We start from the raw sequence: 17,981 nt of genomic DNA, 5'->3' as shown, positions 1-17,981 counted from the left end.
TGATTCCATCATTATGTTGTGACCAGGATAGATCTTCAGAGATGTTGACACCCAGGAACTTGAAATTTCTGTGACCCTTTGATCCAATGGATTTGTCACTCAATGATTCCTCCACTATAATAATCAAGATGTTTAAGATTGTTAACATAAATGTTATTTACACTCAGTGGCCATGTTATTAGGTACAGGGGTGGAACCTGGTGTGACCTGCTGCTGTAGCCCATCCACTTCAAGGTTCAACATATTGTGTATTCAGGGATCCTCTTCTGCACACCACTGTTATAAAGTGCAGTTATTTGAGTTACTGTCACCTTTCTGTCAGTTTGAACCAGTCTGGCTATTCTCCTCTGACCTCTCTCATTAACAAGGTGTTTTTGTCCACAGAACTGCCACTCACTGGATGTTCTTTGATTTTTCACACTATTCTCTGTAAACTCTAGAGACTGTTATACATGAAAATCCCAGGAGATCAGCAGTTTCTGAGATACTCAAACTACCCTATCTGGCACCAACAATCATTCCATGGCCAAAGTCTCTTAGATTACACTTCTTCCCTGTTCTGATGCTTGGTCTGAACAGCAACTGAACCTCTTGACCATGTCTGCATGCTTTTATGTACTGAGTTGCTGCCACACGATTGGCTGATTAGGTATTTGCATTAATGAGCAGGAGTAGAGATGTACCTAATAAAGTGGTCACTGAATGTATACTCCCACGGGAGCTGCCTCACTCTAAAATGTGCCACATTCCACTCCTCAGCCATTTGAGGTGTTAACGTACATCAAAACAGAGCAAACATGAAAGAGTCCCATCACCATGGCAATAAGATTTAGTTAATTAGATATTGCATTTCTCTGACTTCTTATACTGATCTTCTCCAGTGAGTGAAAGCCTAATATTACATAAGAATAAGATTTAATATTCTCCACACAACAGTTAATGAAATCTTCTGGATGTATTTGAGTCACAGGCTACTGTTGAAATCTATTACGTGCAGTTAGACAAAAGGCAAATCACACAAGCAGTCACAGTCCCGCCATGGGTGGCATATTAGCAACGGTTAGTGTAACACTATTACAGCACAGGTGACCCTGGTTCAGCACCTGCCACAGTCTGTAGGGAGTTTGTATGTTCTCCATCTGACCACGTGGGATTTCTCCGGACTTTCTGGTTTCTTCCCACATTCTAAAGGCTAGAGTTAGTAAGTTGTAGGAATGCTATGTTGGTGGCAACACTTGCTGGCTGCTTAATACAATCTTTGTTACTTTGATTTGATGCAGACGACACACTTCACTGTATGTTTTGACGTCAATGTAACAAAAAAGGTGGTGAAAACAAGTAAAAATTAATTTACGATAAAACTATATATAGGATGGCACAGTAACGTAGTGGTTAGCATAACGGTATCACCGCGCTAGCAGCCCAGGTTCAATTCCCGCCACAGTCTGTAAGGAGTTTGTACGTGGCCTCCCGCATTCCAAAGATGTACCGGTTAATAGGTTAGGGTTAGGCCAGATAGGTGTAACTGGAGAGCGCAGGCTCATTGGGCTGAAAGCACCTGTTACTGTGCTGTACATCTAAAGCAAGAATAAAGAGTAAATTTATCTAGTCTGTACCTTCAGTGTTTCTCTCCCACCCCGAGGACGAAGGAGATGTGCAGGGTGATTTAGTATTCTCTGATGCTGGAAAATATACAAACACATAAAATATCTCATCAGAATTAGGTTAATTATTACTGCAATACATAAAATATTACTATAAATCACAATAGGAATATGTAAAAAAAGAGGTGGTGCAAAAAAAGAGAATAAAATAGTGAGGTGGTGTTCACAGATACACTGTCTGGTCAGAAATCTGATGGCAGAGAGGAGGAGGCTGTTCCTGAAATGTTGAATGTGTGTCTTCAGGCTCCTGTACCTCATCCCTGATGCATGCCAACTTTCTAAGGCATCGCCTTTTTAAGATGGCCTCTGTAGCAGGGAAAGACATGCCCATGATGGAGCTGTCTGAGTTAACAGCCCTCTTCAGCTTTTTACAGTCCTCTACAGTGGTCCCTCAATAACAACGTTAGAATATTCTCCACAGTACAAAGTTTGGATTTGGCCTTGGCAGAGAAATGTTATGGCCCACTGGTCCATGCATGTGGGCACTCCTTTGGATACAAAGAGCCAGTCTCACAGGAACTCAATACTCCTGGAAAGTGATGCAGAGCTGGGGCCCACCTCCAGAATATGCCTCAAAAAGAACGTGCCACCCATCAAAACTGTGAAAGATAGTCAAAACTGCCCAACGCATCACCGGCACCAGCCTACTCACCATCAGGACAGATATACAGAAAGATGCTGGAAAAGGGCCAGTAACGTCATGAAGGATCCCACCCACCCTGCTCATAGACTGTTTGTCCCACTCCCATCAGGGAGGAGGCTACGTAGCATCCACACCAGGACCACTAGACTCAAAAACAGTTACTTTCCCCAAGCAGTAAGGCTGATCAACACCTCCACCCGCTAACTCCACCACTTCTTTATATTTCCCATCAGTCTCCTGACATATAGCCTAGTGTCACTTTATGGACATGTAATCAATCTGTGTATATAAGCTATCTTATGTATTTATATTTATTGTATGTGTTTTTACTATAATTGTGTTCTTTATCGTAATGTGTTTTTTCGTGCTGCATCAGATCCGGAATAACAATTATTTCGTTCTCCTTTCACTTGTGTACAGGAAATTACATTAAACAATCTTGAATATTGAAATATTAAGGTAAAGTAAAAATTAATGCTTCCCCATCTCCCAATCAGTAATCCTTGAACACTAATGTGTCTAGTTCTAGACTGTTATAGAATTCAGTTGATAGTTCCAGATGGAATGCCAGGGAAACCCAGCGAGACAGGGCTCTACCATTGAACTCTGTGGCACAGAGTTTGGAGGCACAGTAGCGTAGCTGGTAGAGATGCTGCCTCGCAGTGCCAGAGTCTCAGGTTCAATCCTGGCTTCGGGTGCTGTCAGTGTGGATCTTGCATGTTCTCCCTGTAACTGTAAGAGTTTCCTCTGGATGTTCTGGTTTCCTCTCATGTCCCAGGAGACGCGCGTTGATTCAAGTACAGTCCAAAGACAGTTTCTACCCCTCAACCATCAGGCTCGACTAAAAGGGGATAAAGCAATTACAGCACCAATGACCCAGGTTCAATTCCGCCACTGTCTGTAAGGAGATTATGTGTTCTCTTCTACTTTTCTCCTATGTTTTATGATCACATCAAGTTCAAGTTTACTGCCATTCAACCGTACATATGTATACTGTTAATCGAGACAACATTCCTCTGGACCAAGGTACACAGCACTGTACACGCAACTCACACGCATAACACATAAAGTAATATTAAATATTACGGCAATATTCATAACACAGAAGTAATATTGCCTCAAATAAATTAACAAAAATCAATAACAAATATGATCTTATGGATTTAGACCCAGTGATGACGAAGGGCCAGTGACATATTTCCGAATCAGGATGACATGGGCCTTGAGGGGATAGAAGATATGAAGATGATAATGTTTTCCTGCATCCGCTGGTCCACATTTGGAGAGAGGTCACATAGTTGAGAAGTGCTGTATATTCTTGCCTTTATCTTTCATGAGCCATTGTCACGTCATCAGAACTGTTACGAGCTATATATTCCAGATTTAATTAATTACATGATTTCAAATTCACCAGCTACCGTGGTGAGAGTTGAAATTCCACCCATGGATTAAAAATTAAATAGCTGAACAGTAACTTAATCACGATATTGCCATACTCTGATTCATTAACTTGTAAAGTATAATCATGTGAAATCTCTTCAGGTTGCTAAGTGGTTTTTTTTGGTATTAAATTAGTTAAATTTGCCTTTGAAATTCTTTAAATGTTTAATTACCTTCAGGTTGTATTCAGCGGTGAATTCAACAAGGCAAAAGTCCTACATTACTCAGAAATAACCTACTTTCACCTGTAAAATTATCTCTCTTTGTTCTTGTTTCTATCTAATGTTTTGCCAGCAGTCAGACCACACATGGGACAAGGATGTAGAAAAATGTGGTGTTTACAGAGAGTGGTGGACCTATCTCAGTCCACCACTGAGCACAGATACTATACGAGGAGAGCTACCACCATCCCGGCCATGCTGCCATTAGGCAAGAAGTACAGGAGCCTGAGGTCCCACACCACCAGGTTCAGGAGTAGTTATTATCCCTCAACCATCAGACTCCTGAACCAGTGTGAATAACTTCACTCACCTGAACTCTGAACTGATTCCACAACCTACAGGCTCACTTTCAAAGACTCCACAACCATGTTCTCAGTATTGTTTGTTTATTTTTATTTGCAGAATTGTCTTTTCTTTTAGTTGTTTGTCAGTCTTTGCGTATAGTTTTTCATAAATTCTACTGTGTTTCTTTATTTTTCTGTAAATGCCTGCAAGAAAATGAATCTCAGATGGTATAAGAGAACGTATACATACTTTGACAATACATTTGACTTTGACTGTGGAGTGAGTGCAGGAAAGGTTCACCAGAATGATGCCTCAATTTGAGGGTATGGTTTTAAAAGACTCTGGGATAGACACAAGCATGTAAGAAAAATGGAAGGTTATGGTCTGTGTAGGAGGGAAGGGTTAGATTTATCAATATATTTCTTTCCCTCCACCCCACCTTCTTATTCTGGCATTGTCCCCCCTCTACAGTCCTGAAGAAGGGTCTCAGCCCAAAACGTCCACTGTTCATTCATTTCCATTGATGCTGCCTGGCCTGCTGAGTTCCTGCAGAATTTTGTGTGTGCTGCGATCATGAGATTGTTTAGTTATTGCAAGACAGTCTTCTGCACAGGTTCACTGAAGTGATTGAATGGCTGAATCTATGTGCAGAAAGAGGTAAGTGGTAAATCATAAACATAAGAGACTCTGCAGATGCTGGAAATCCAGAGCAACACACACACAAAATGCTGGAGGAACTCAGCATGGCAGGCAGCATCTGTGGAGAGGTCAGGTAAAGATGGCAGATTTTCTTTCCTGAAGAATTCAGGAAATCACAGCCATCATTACTAAGAAGTGATATTTTAAAAATTCTGAAATACTTAATAAACGGGGTTTAAATTTCACAGTTATTACAGACTTTAAACACAACAGAATCTGCAGATGCTGGAAATCTTGAGGAACACACACAGAATGCTGGGGGGCCTACAGGTCAGGCAGTATCTATGGAGGGAAATAAACAGTTGACGTTTCGGACCAAGACGCTTATCAAGTAATTGGTTAATCATTATGCATTGTAATAATCAATAAGTTGACATATTGTTAGCCTGCTTTTGAAAAACAAAATTTGATGGTTTGCAGTTAAGAAGTTGTATGGTGTGTTGGCCTTCATCAGTTGGGGGATTAAGTTCAAGAGCACGAGGTAATGTCACAGTTCTATAAAACCCTGAGTAGACCACACTTGGAATATTGTGTTCAGCTCTGGTCCCTCGTTGTTGGAAGGATGTGAAAGCTCTGGGGGGAGGGGGTTTGCAGAGGAGATTTACCAGGAGGATGCCTGGATTAGAGAGCAAATCTTTTGAGGAAAGATTGAGCAAGCTAGGGCTTTTCTCTTTGAAGTGAAGGAGGATGAGAGGTGACCTGATAGAAGTTTACAAGATGATCAAGTGGACGGCCTGAGGCTTTTTCCCAGGACAGAAATGGTTAATACGAGAGGGCATAATTTTAAAGTGGTTGGAGGAAAGTGCAGAGTTAATGATTTTACATTGAAGTGGTGGGTGTGTGATATGTGCTGTCAGGGGTGGTGATAGAGACAGATGCATTAGAGACTCTTACATAGGCACCTGAATGACAGAAAAATGAAGGGCTATGGGGGAGGGAAGGGTTAGATTGATCTAGAGTTGGTTAAAAGTTGGCACAACATGATGAGCTGAAGAGGCTGTACTAGGCTCTATTGTTCTGTCTTCTATGATAATACCCAAAGGCTGGGGTAGCAAAAATAGCAAAGATAAAAGATGCAGGAGCGTTATCTCAGGATCCCTGAGTAAATGCAGCCATTTCCCTGGATACTGAGATTAATGTTATGTTGTTGGCTTTTGCAGTTGGATATTAATCTGTTGAGCTATGTGTTAGGACAGAGACTAAAATGCTTCTGCACTGCCTAACTCACTGAATCAGAAATATACCGGAACAGAGCAAACACACACAAAATGCTGGAGGAGCTCAGCAGGCCAGGGAGCAACTATGGAAAAGAGTAAACAGTTGACATTTTGGGCCGGGACCCTTCATCAGGACTGGAGAGGAAGGGGGATGAAGCCAGACTAAGAAGCTGGGGAACAAGCTGGCAGGTTTATAGGTGAGAGCAGGTGGGTGGGGGAGGGGATGAACAAAGAAGATGGGAGGTGATAGCTGGAAGAGGTAAAGGGCTGAAGAAGAAGGAATTTGATTGGAGAGGAGAGTGGACCATGGGAGAAAGGGAAGGAGAAGGGACATCAAAGTGAGGTGAGGAGAAGAGAGGGGAGAGAGGGGAACCAGAATGGGGGAATGGAAAAAGAGAGAAAGAGGATATGGAGAAATTACCAGAAGTTGGAGAAATCAATATTCATGCCATCAGGTTGGAGGTTCCTCAGACGGAATTCGAGGTGTTGCCTCTCCAAACTGTGCGAAGCACTGATATCTGGTATATTGCGCATGGATGGCTTATCTCTAGACCCAGGTTTTCAAGATTCAGGTTTACTTATCATGCGTACATCAAAACGTACAGTGAAATGTGTTGTTCGCACTGACGACCAGCACAGCCAAGGGTGTGCTGGGTCTAGCCCATGAGTGTCACCACACAATCATTCACCGCTCTGTCGGAAAGTGAAGCCGTCGGCTGCCACCCTCTCCGGCTGAAAAGAGTCAATTTCTAAACTGCTAATCACAAATAATTACACGTCCACATATGTACACGCCCACACCTTCTCCATTTCATGTGCTTCATTAAAGTATATTGAACCTTAATAGAAACCTAATCTGCTTCATCACTACAGTCTAACATCATTATTTCACACTCCCACACAAACACACACACTGCACTTTATGGAGCGGTGCCTTGAGCTGTTATTAGCACACAGTATACTCATCAAGTTCAGGAAATAAGACATAGGAGCAGAATTGGACCATTCGGCCCATCGAGCCTGTTCTGGAATTCCATCACGGCTGATTTGTTTTCCCTCTCAACCCCATTCTCCTAATAGCATAGCGGTTAGCACAACATTATTACAGCTCGGGGTGTTCTGGAATTTGGAATTCAGTTCCTGTGCTGCTCTGTAAGGAGTGTCTGTACCCGTGGGTTTCTGCAGGTCCTCCTCGTTCCTCATTAAGTGGTGATTGTAAACTGTCCCATGATTACATTAGGGTTAATGGGGGTTGTGGGGTTGCTGAGGTGGTGAGGCTTGAAGGGCTGGGAGGGCCTACTCCACACTGTATCTGAAAAGAAATTAATAATCAGAACGTATTAACCTCCACTTTCAGTACCACAGCCTTCCGTGGCAATGAATTCCACAGATTCACCACCCTCTGGCTAAAGAAATTCCTCCTCATCTCTGTTCTAAATGGATGTCCTTCTCTTCTGAGGCTGTGCCCACTGGTCCTAGACTCCAACACACTTGGAAACATCCATACCACATCCATTCTATCCACACCTTTCAATATCTGACAGGTTTTAATGAGGTCTCCCCTCATTCTTCTAAACTCCAGTAAGCACAGGCCAAGAGTCATCGAACACTTCTCCTTATTAACTCTTTTAGTCCCAAGATCATTCTTGTGAAGCTCCTCTGGACCCTCTCCAATGCCGACACATCCTCGGTTTGTAACAAATAATCACTATGTAATGCTCTGGGAAAGGTTTTACTCTAATGTAGCTGCAGCGTTTGGGTTATGACAAGAAATAACGAGGGCTTTGGAATGTACAGTGTCCAATGAGGGGAGTGATGCACCATCAATAATTCTCGGAGACAGGAGGCAAAAGATAGGCTTTTATTAGCTGCAAACGTGACCACGACATCTTGGAGACTGAGGGAGGAGCAGTGCCTCCAATCGCCTTTATACAGGGGTCTGTGGGAGGAGCCACAGGAGCAGTCAGCAGAGGGGCGTGTCCAGACAGGTATACACATAGTTTACCACAGGGAGGTTTTCCTTTTTTGCATGCCCAAGAGCGAGGGATTCGCGGGCTTTTGTTTGGCGGAAGATGGAAAGAGAAGATGCCAGAATGGAGAGGTCGTAGACTACAGGACGGAGGGGACGTAGAATGGGCTGGAAGTCAACGACACCCGGGGGAAATCGATGGAGAACTAATGGACATGAGCAGTATCTGGGAGTACAGTTAGACGAGAAGCTAGACTGGACTGCCAACACAGATGCCTTGTGCAGGAGGGCACAGAGTCGACTGTACTTCCTAAGAAGGTTGGCGTCATTCAATGTCTGTAGTGAGATGCTGAAGATGTTCTATAGGTCAGTTGTGGAGAGCGCCCTCTTCTTTGTGGTGGCGTGTTGGGGAGGAAGCATTAAGAAGAGGGACGCCTCACGTCTTAATAAGCTGGTAAGGAAGGCGGGCTCTGTCGTGGGCAAAGTACTGGAGAGTTTAACATTGGTAGCTGAGCGAAGGGCGCTGAGTAGGCTACGGTCAATTATGGATAACTCTGAACATCCTCTACATAGCACCATCCAGAGACAGAGAAGCAGTTTCAGCGACAGGTTACTATCGATACAATGCTCCTCAGACAGGATGAAGAGGTCAATACTCCCCAATGCCATTAGGCTTTACAATTCTACCGCCAGGACTTAAGAACTTTTTAAAAGCTATTATTAATGCTTTTTGAGATAGTGATTTAGATGCATATCATATTTTTTACTGAGTTAAGTATTGTATGTAATTAGTTTTGCTACAACAAGTGTATGGGACATTGGAAAAAAAGTTGAATTTCCCCATGGGGATGAATAAAGTATCTATCTATCTATCTATCATCTATCTTAAAATGGGCCCTTTTTCTTTTTGTTTTTCTTTACTAATCCTCTTGTCAAATTAAGAATTATAAAGCTAAATCTTTTAATTGCACGTGGTGTACTGTTTGTGATTTCGTGGTACTGATTTGTAACGGTGGAAAACTGCTGCGCAGTAACCACACAAACGAGATTTCTGGGGACGGTCTTCTCCTAGACTAATGCCACCAGCCGAACCTGAGGGTTACAACTATTTAAATAACTTCCTAACCAGGTCTAAGAACTCAAAGGAATAATGCACAGGATTATAAACACAAGAGGTTCTGCAGATGCTGGAAATCTAGAGCAACACACACAATGCCGGAGGAACTCAGCAGGTCAGGCAGAGTCTACGGAAATGAAAAGCAGTCTATGTTTCGAGCCGAGTCCCTTCATAAGGACTCCATGTGTAGAGGATTAGCATCCTAGATTGATAGCCTCTCCCTGACATTACCTTCTGAAAATCCAAGTACACAACATTAACTGATTCTCCTTTGTCTATCCTGCTTTTTACTTCTTCGATAACTCCAACATATTTATCAGGCAAGATTTTCCCTTGAGGAAACCATGCTGACTACAACCTATTTTATCATGTGCCTCCAAGTACCCTGATTAGTAATCAGCTCCAACATATTCCCAACCACTGAGGTCAGAATAACTGGCCTATAGTTTCCTTTTCTGGTCTTTTGGAAACATTCCAGAATCTAGTGATTCTTGAAAGATCATTATTAATGCAAATTTACATGGAAAGCTCAGTGCAAATGTTCAAAAGTTTGTTTCCCTGCTGGAAAGGACCATATTAAGCTCACCAGACAGTCTGCAAAATAATTGTATGATTCAGCCTATTGTTCTTTGGATAATGTTAGCTTGAAACACATTAGTGTGCTCCATCTACTATCAGAATAATTCAGCTGCATACCTCAAATGAGCCAGTAACTCTGGAAAGATGGAGATTGAATATTTTTTGTTCATGATGACAGGGGAATTTGCTATTTATTATTTATTTATTGAGATACAGCAATAAATAAATTCCGGCCCTTCGAACTGTGCTGCCCAGCAACCACTAGCCCACTAGCCTAAGCACGGGGAAATTAACAATGATCAATTAACCTGCTAACCAGTCCATCTTTGGACTGTGGGAGGGAACCAGGGCACCCGGAGAAAACCCCAGCATACAGACTCCTTACAGATGACGTCGGAATTGAACTCTAAACTCTGATGCCCTGAGCTGTGAGAGTGTCGTTAATCACTAACTGCCTACTCTCAGAAGAACAAGCTAGGCAGCAGAGTTTAAGCTTTTAACTAAAGAGGGCATAGCACTATTACAGTGCCAGCCATCTGGATTCAATTCCCACCACAGTCTGTAAGGAGTCTGTATGTTCCGTGTGGCCTGTCTCCGTGTGCTCTGGCTTCCTCCCACATTACAAAGGTGTACAGCTCCCGTTAGTGCATTTTATCCATTTATTCAGATAAAGTGCGGAATGTTGGACAGTAAGGCTCCAAGGGCCCATTCCGTGCTGTATATCTAAAATAAAAAAAATTTAAAAATTAATGTGATGATCAACATACTCTTCAAATTGAAAAATATTCATCATTAAACCCTCATTAATTAGGCTGTAGTGATTGCATAAACTAGTTTTAATCAGGGAAATGGCACTCCTGCAAAATCTTAAAATGTGTGCAGCAACACTTTCACAAATCCCAGTAGAATAACAGTCAAGGTTTCTGCATTTTCGAATTAACAAGATCACTGCAATAAATTGATTGCTTTGCAATTAATATAAAAATATTTTTTAAAATGGAAGATTCTTCAATGGGTAAGGACAGTAATGAAGTTAATATTAAGTTGCAGTGAGAGTGGGGAAGGGATGGATAGGGAAGAATCTACACTCAGAGGTACACCTGTACCCCTGCTCGTTAATGCAACGATCTAATCAGCCAATCACGCAGCAGCAACTCAATGTATAAAAACATGCAGTCACTGTCTGGTATGGAGGGGCTACTGTACAGGACTGAAAGAAGCTGCAGGAGGTAGTAATTCTAGTCAATTCCATCTTAGGTACTAGCCTACAAAGTACCCAGGATATCTTCAGGGAGCGGGGTCTCAGAAAGGCAGCGTTCATTATTAAGGACCTCCAGCACCCAGGGCATGCTCTTTTCTTACTGTTACCGTCAGGAAGGAGGTACAGAAGCCTGAAGGCACACACTCAGCGATTCAGGAACAGCTTCTTCTCCTCTGCCATCCGATTCCTAAATGGACATTGAAGCTTTGGACACTACCTCACTTTTTTAAATATACAGTATTTCTGTTTTTGCTCGTTTTTTAAAAACCATGGTCCTGGAGGAACATTGTTTCATTTTTACTGTGTACTGTACCAGCAGTTATGGTTGAAATGACAATAAAAAGTGACTTGACTTGAATATGCATATACCGTAACTGATTTACTTATTTATTATTATTTTTAAAAATTTTATTTTTTTTCTCTGCTATATTATGTATTGCATTGAACTGCTGCTGCTAAGTTAACAAATTTCATGTCACGTGCCGGTGATAATGAACCTGATTCTGATTCTAGTCAAGAAGTTCAATTGTTGTTCAAACCAAACATCCGAGTGGGGAAGAAATGTGATCTAAGTGACTTTGACCGTGGTGCCAGACGAGGTGATTCTCAGAGAATCTAATGATCTCCTGGGATTTTCACGCACAACAGTCTCTAGAATTTACAGAGAATGTTGCAAAGAACAAAAAGCATCCAGTGAGCAGCAGTGCTGTGGGTTAATGAGAGAGGTCAGAGGAGAACGGCCAGACTGGTTCAAGCTGACAGGAAGGTGACAGTAACTCAAATAACCACATGTTACAACAGTGGTGTGCAGAAGAGGATCTCTGAATGCACAGCATTTCGAATGTTGAATTGGATCGATTACAGCAGCAGAAGACTGCAAACATACACTCAATTGCCACCTTATTATGTGCAGGAGGTACCTAATAAAGTGGCCACTGTGTGTATATTGGTTTATAACTGAGGGATGCTCCCCTAAGTGAACTTGTGCTGAGAATTCATTTTCCATGATAGTATCAGCTGCTCTTGATTTATTGAGTGTCATTGATCAACATTCAGTACTTCCTACTGAATTGGAGCAGATTGCCCCAGGTTACAGTCACTTTCAGAAGGTTGTGATAGTACTAGACTTAGTACAGTGTATTAACTTGCAACACCAGATGAATTAAAGTAGTTTTTTTTTGTTGGTAAGGTTGTTTGCCAAGCCTGGAGGTTAGGTTGCGAATGCTTCATCACCAGTCGAGGTGACATCATCAGTACTAACTGCTGATGAAACGTGGGCGACCTCACCTCTGGGCTCAGCAAACAACCCAACAAACTAGGAGCCGGCCCAAGCTACCAATCTTCTCTTTCATTTCAAACTTATTTTTATTACTTATTTAGGGATACAGCGCGGAACAGCCCCTTCCTGACTCTCGAGCCACCCCAATTTAACCCTAGCCTAATCACAGGACAAGTCACAATGACCAACTGTCCAGTACGTCTTTGGACTGTGGGAGAAAACCAGATCACCCGGAGAAAACTCGTGCATTCCATGGGGAGGATGCTGGGAACTCCAATGCCCTGATCTGTAACAGTATCGCGCTAACCGTTACGCTACCACGGCGCCCTTAATAATTTAATATGGTAATTTAAAAGTGATTCTGGTCCTGCACTGAGCTTATCTGTTTGTTGATGCCAAATTCTTCGTGAAGATACTTGGAACATCGTCTGTGAAATTGGCTTTAAAAAATAAAAATCCCTTCAATTTTAAGGTATTCAGCACTACAAGGATGTTGCCTGGATTGGGGAGCATGCCTTATGAGAATAGGTTGAGTGAACTCGGCCTTTTCTCCTTGGAGCGACAGAGAATGACAGGTGACCTGATAGAGGTGTATAAGATGATGAGAGGCATTGATCATGTGGCTAGTCAGAGGCTTTTTCCCAGGGCTGAAATGGTTGCCACAAGAGGACACAGGTTTAAGGTGCTGGGGAGTAGGTACAGAGGAGGTGTCAAGGGGTAAGTTTTTTACTCAGAGAGTGGTGAGTGCGTAGAATGGGCTGCCAGCAACAGTGGTGGAGGCGGATACGATAGGGTCTTTTAAGAGGCTTTTATGGGGAGTAGGTACAGAGGAGATGTCAGGGGTAAGTTTTTTGCTCAGAGAGTGGTGAGTGCGTGGAATGGGCTGCCGGCGACGGTGGTGGAGGCGGATATGATAGGGTCTTTTAAGAGGCTTTTAAATAGGTACATGGAGCTTAGTAAAATAGAGGGCTATAGGTAAGCCTAGTAATTTCTAAGGTAGGGACATGTTCGGCACAACTTTGTGGGCTGAAGGGCCTGTATTGAGCTGTAGGTTTTCTATGTTTCTATGTTACTATTTCATTGTTTTACAAGCTGTGGACTCACTTTCAAGGCTCTTCATCTCATGTTCTCCATATTTAATGTTTATTTATTATTATTATTTTCCTTTTGTTTTTGCTCAGTTTGCCATCTTTTTCACATTGGTCATTTGTCCATTATGATGTGCATAGTTTTTTCCATTGATTCTATTGTGTTTCTTTGTATCTACTGTGAATACCCACAAGAAAATGAATCTCACGGGTGTATATGCTGACGTGGACAGTACTGTGCAAAAGACTTAGGCACATATATTTAGCTAGGTTACTGTAGTAATTTTATGTATTGCACTGTATTGTTGCCGCAAAAAAATAACAAATTTCATGCCATATGTGAGTGATGATAAACCTGACTCTGATATGGGTCTCTATTGTGGACCAAGAGTGGGAAGGGGGCATAAGACTGATTTCGGGAATGCAAGGGTTAACATATCAGGAATGTTTGACGGCTCGGGGCCTGTACTCACTGGAGTTTAGAAGAATGAAGGGAGATCTCATTGAAGGCTATCAAATATTGAAAGGTCCAGATACAGTGGATGTAGGGAGGATGTTTCTTGTAGCAGGTGAGTCTAGGACCAGAGGGCACACCTCAAACCAGAGGAATGTCCATTTAGAGCAGAGATGAGGAATTTCTTTAGCCAGACAGTAGTGAATCTGTGGAATTCATTGCCACAGATGGCTGTCGAGGCCAAATCATTGAGTATATTTAAAGTGGGGGTTGATAGGTTCTTAATTAATCAGGGCATTAAAGGTTACAGGGTGAAGGCAGGAGAATGGGATTGAGAGGGATAATAAATCTGCCGTGATGGGATGGTGAAGCAGACTCAATAGGTCAAATAGCGTAATTCTGCTCCTATGTCTTTATGGTCGACCACTTCCTCTGGCAGCTCATTCCACATACTGACGACAATCTGGGTGATAAATGCCTTTCATATTCTTATTTAATCTCTCTCTCAGCTTAAATCTATTCTCTCTAGCTCTTGATTCCCCAACCCAGGGGAAAAAGACTACACACATTCACCCTATCCATGTCTCTCATAATTTAATACACCTCTATAAGATTTATTTATTTGGAGATACAGAGTGGGACAGGCCTTTCTGGCACAACGAGCCGCACCAGTCAGCAACCCACCGATTTAACCCCAGCCTGATCACAGGACAATTTACAATGACCACTTAACCTACCACCCAATACATCTTTGGAATGTGGGAGGAGACTGGAGCACCCAGAGGAAACCCACACGGTTCACGGGGAGAACGTAGGAACTCCGTACAGGTGGCACCAGAATTGAACTCTGAACTCTGGAACGCCCCAAGATTTAATATTGTCATGGTAAATGCTAGACTACTGTAGTGCTCTAATCACCTACAATGAATAAACTCATAGCCTGCTCAGCCTCTCTCTATAGCTCAATTTCTTGAGTCCATTCTCCTTGTTGGACATACCTTTATAGATTATATTTAATTGTATAGGATACAGTACACAGAAAGAGGTCCTTTGGCTCAACTCTGTGTTGGGACTTTTGTTTCATTCAACCCTGCTCAGCCAAGGATTAATTCTCTTCTCCCTCAAACGCTTGCGTACCTTCACTGAGAAACACCTCACCCGCCACCTCTCACCACGCTTTGTGTAAAGTGGCTTCTGTTAAATTCCCTATTTGATTTGTCTGCCTCTTTCTGATATCGTTGGACTCTGGTTACGCAGTCCTCCAGAAGGGAAAACGTCCTTTCAGTGTCCTCTCTATCAAAACCCTTCAGGGCTGGAGTTAAGTTACCTCTTGTCTTATTTACTCAGGGGGACAGAAACACAGTCCTCATGAAGGGTGTCAGCCCAAAATGATGATTTTATTCTCCTCCACAGATGCTACCTGACCTACAGCATTTTGTGTGTGTGTGTTTCCCTCCCCCTTCCCTCTTCTTCTATTTCCTGCTCTGACCTCCTGCCTCTTCTCCTCAACTGCCTATCGCCAGCTCTGGTGTCTCTTCTCCTTCCCTTATCCATGGTCCAATCTCCTCCCCTGTCCAATTCCTTCTTCTCTAGCCCTTTGCCTTTTCCACTTGTTGCCTCCCAGGTCTTTCCCCTCCCCCTTCCTCACCTGCCTGGCTTCACCTGTTGCCTTTTAGCTTGTCCTCCTTCCCCCTTTTCCCTTTTTATTCTGGCATCTTCCCCCTTCCTTTCCAGTCCTGAAGAAGGGCCTCAGCCTGAAATGACCCGTTTATTCATTCGCACAGGTGCTGCCTGACCTGCTGAGTTCTTCTGGCATTTTGTGTGTGTTGAGCAAATTATTTTCTTTTTTTGGAATAGACACTGGTCTATCTGCATCATAGACGAACAGGAAGCACGGGGAAGCATTAGAGAGGGTGCAGAGAAGATTTACCAGGATGCTGCCTGGACTACAGGCTATGTCTTATAGGCTGAGTGAGCTAGAGCTTTCTTCTTTGGAGCAAAAAAGGATGAGAGCTGACTTGACAGTGTACAAGGTAAGAGGCATAGATCGAGTGGATAGTCAAAGACTTTTCCCAGGGTGGAAATGGCTAATACAAGAGGTGATTGGAGTAAAGGGGTGATGTCAGAGTTAAATGGTGGGTGCATGGAATGTGTGGTCAGGCATGCCGTTAGAGGCGGATGCATGTGGGGCATTTAAAAACTCTTAAGGAGGCACGTGGATTATAGAAAAATGGAAGGTTATGTAGGAGGGAAGGGTTAGATTGATCTTCGAGTAGGTTAAAAGGGTGGCACAATATTGGGGGCTGAGGGGTCTATGCTGTGCTATAATGTTCTATGTTTTCTGTTCTGTGTAGGACTGTCAAAGTTTGCATCAGGGCTGAGGCTATGTGAGGAAGTTGGTCTGGGGCCTCCATTCGAAAGGACACGAGAAGCTGCAGCGGGTTGGTGACTCAGCCAGCTCCATCGTGGGCACAACCCTCACCACCCTCAGGGACACCTCGAGCAGGAGGCAGCTATCACTAAGGTCCCTCACCATCCAGGACCTGCCCCTTCTCATTGCTACCACAAGACAGAACATACAGGAGCTCGAAGACACTCACTCCAGGATTCAGGAACATTTTCTCCCCCTGCACCATCAGATTTCTCTGTGCACACTACCTTGTTATTTTGTTCTCTTACTTTATTTTGCTTCTCATAGTATTTTCATCTTTGTGCTGCTGTCACAAACATATAAGTTAGTGATAATAAACCTGATTCTGATTTGGATCAAAATTTATTCAGAACAAGCCTTCTCCCATAATCGGCATCCGTCTCCACTTCAGAGAAGCACCAAACTTGGAAACTGATCTATTGGAGTAGATGTAAACAGAGGAAATAAAAGCGGAGAGGGAAAGTGATGTTGGGAGTATGAGGTACCAAAAAAAATCTTTTATTTCTCTTTCCTCCATCTTGATTCATCTGCCCCTGCTTACATCTTCTTTGAGTTTCATTTCCGTTTTATTGGTATAGATTTGCTGAGGCTCATTACAACATGATTTGAACTCCTTCATGGACGGTCCCAAGCCTAGGAGAACTGGGAATGGGGCTAGCAACTCTACCCCATAAAAACCCAGAACTACTGAGACACCAGCAGAGCTTCAAAGACCTTATTCCTGGGAGAGGAACGACGTTTGCCCAGAAGGCTTATGAAGGCGTGTCATAAGAAATGCTAGTCTGTGGAAGTAACAGGGTTGATCAACCTTCTAGCATCCAGGACTACCACCAGACTGGCCCAGGACAGAGGGCTCTGGCGAGCTGTTGTTAGCAGCCTTTGCACCAGCAGGAATAATGGGCTTAACTAACTCACTACAACATGCTTCAAAGACCAGTTCATTCAGCTCAGACATTCATGTGCAACACTGGTAAATTCATCAATACAACCATGACAAAGACTTCAATGAAATACAAAAAGATTTCTTCAGCTTGTAGGAGACAATTTGTCCTTTCAATTGTCTAGTTCAATTTGCTTTTGAAATCCTTTACTAAGGTGTACAGTTTCAGTATTTACAGTAGTTTAGACTCACCGCTGGAAAGATGTCAGTTCTGAGCTGATATCACAGATAATAATTGGATGCTTTCTCATCACTGTATAAACAGCATAACAGTTACCACAGCAACACACTCAAAGTGCTAAAAGGACTCAGCTGGTTAGGCAGCATCTGTGGAAATGAATTAACAGTCAACATTTCAGGTTGAGATGAAGAGTCTCGGCCCAAAATGTCAACCTGCTGAGTTCCTCCAGTATTTTGTGTGTGTTGCTTTCGACTCCCCGAATCTTCAGAATCCCTTGTGTTTATGGTAGTTACTACACAGCTTGGTGTAGGGAGCCATAGTCTGGTCAAGACAAAGTCAAAGAAAAATTATTATCAAAGTTCGTAAATCTCACCACGTACTACCTTGGGATTCATTTTCTTGCAAACATTTACAGGAAAATGAAGAAATACAATAGAACTTAGGAAAAACTACACATAAGTAAAGACTGACAAACAACCAACTTGATGAACTGTGCAAATAAAAAATAGATAA

The 17,981-nt window shown here is 42.7% G+C and overlaps 1 protein-coding gene across 1 annotated transcript in view; it reads right to left on the bottom strand.

Moving 5' to 3' along the window:
- vwa5b1 (von Willebrand factor A domain containing 5B1) overlaps positions 1-17,981 on the bottom strand; it is a 168,542-nt gene that overhangs the window by 13,771 nt on the left and 136,790 nt on the right. The window contains exon 20 of the mRNA XM_073032499.1: positions 1,617-1,682. Within this exon, the coding sequence (XP_072888600.1) occupies positions 1,617-1,682 (66 nt within the window). The remainder of the gene's footprint in view (positions 1-1,616; positions 1,683-17,981) is intronic.

This window comes from Hemitrygon akajei, chromosome 29, assembly GCF_048418815.1.
Source record: "Hemitrygon akajei chromosome 29, sHemAka1.3, whole genome shotgun sequence".
Taxonomy (NCBI): domain Eukaryota; kingdom Metazoa; phylum Chordata; class Chondrichthyes; order Myliobatiformes; family Dasyatidae; genus Hemitrygon; species Hemitrygon akajei.
Note: the sequence above shows the minus strand (reverse complement) of the source record. Positions and strands in the feature narration are given on the sequence as shown.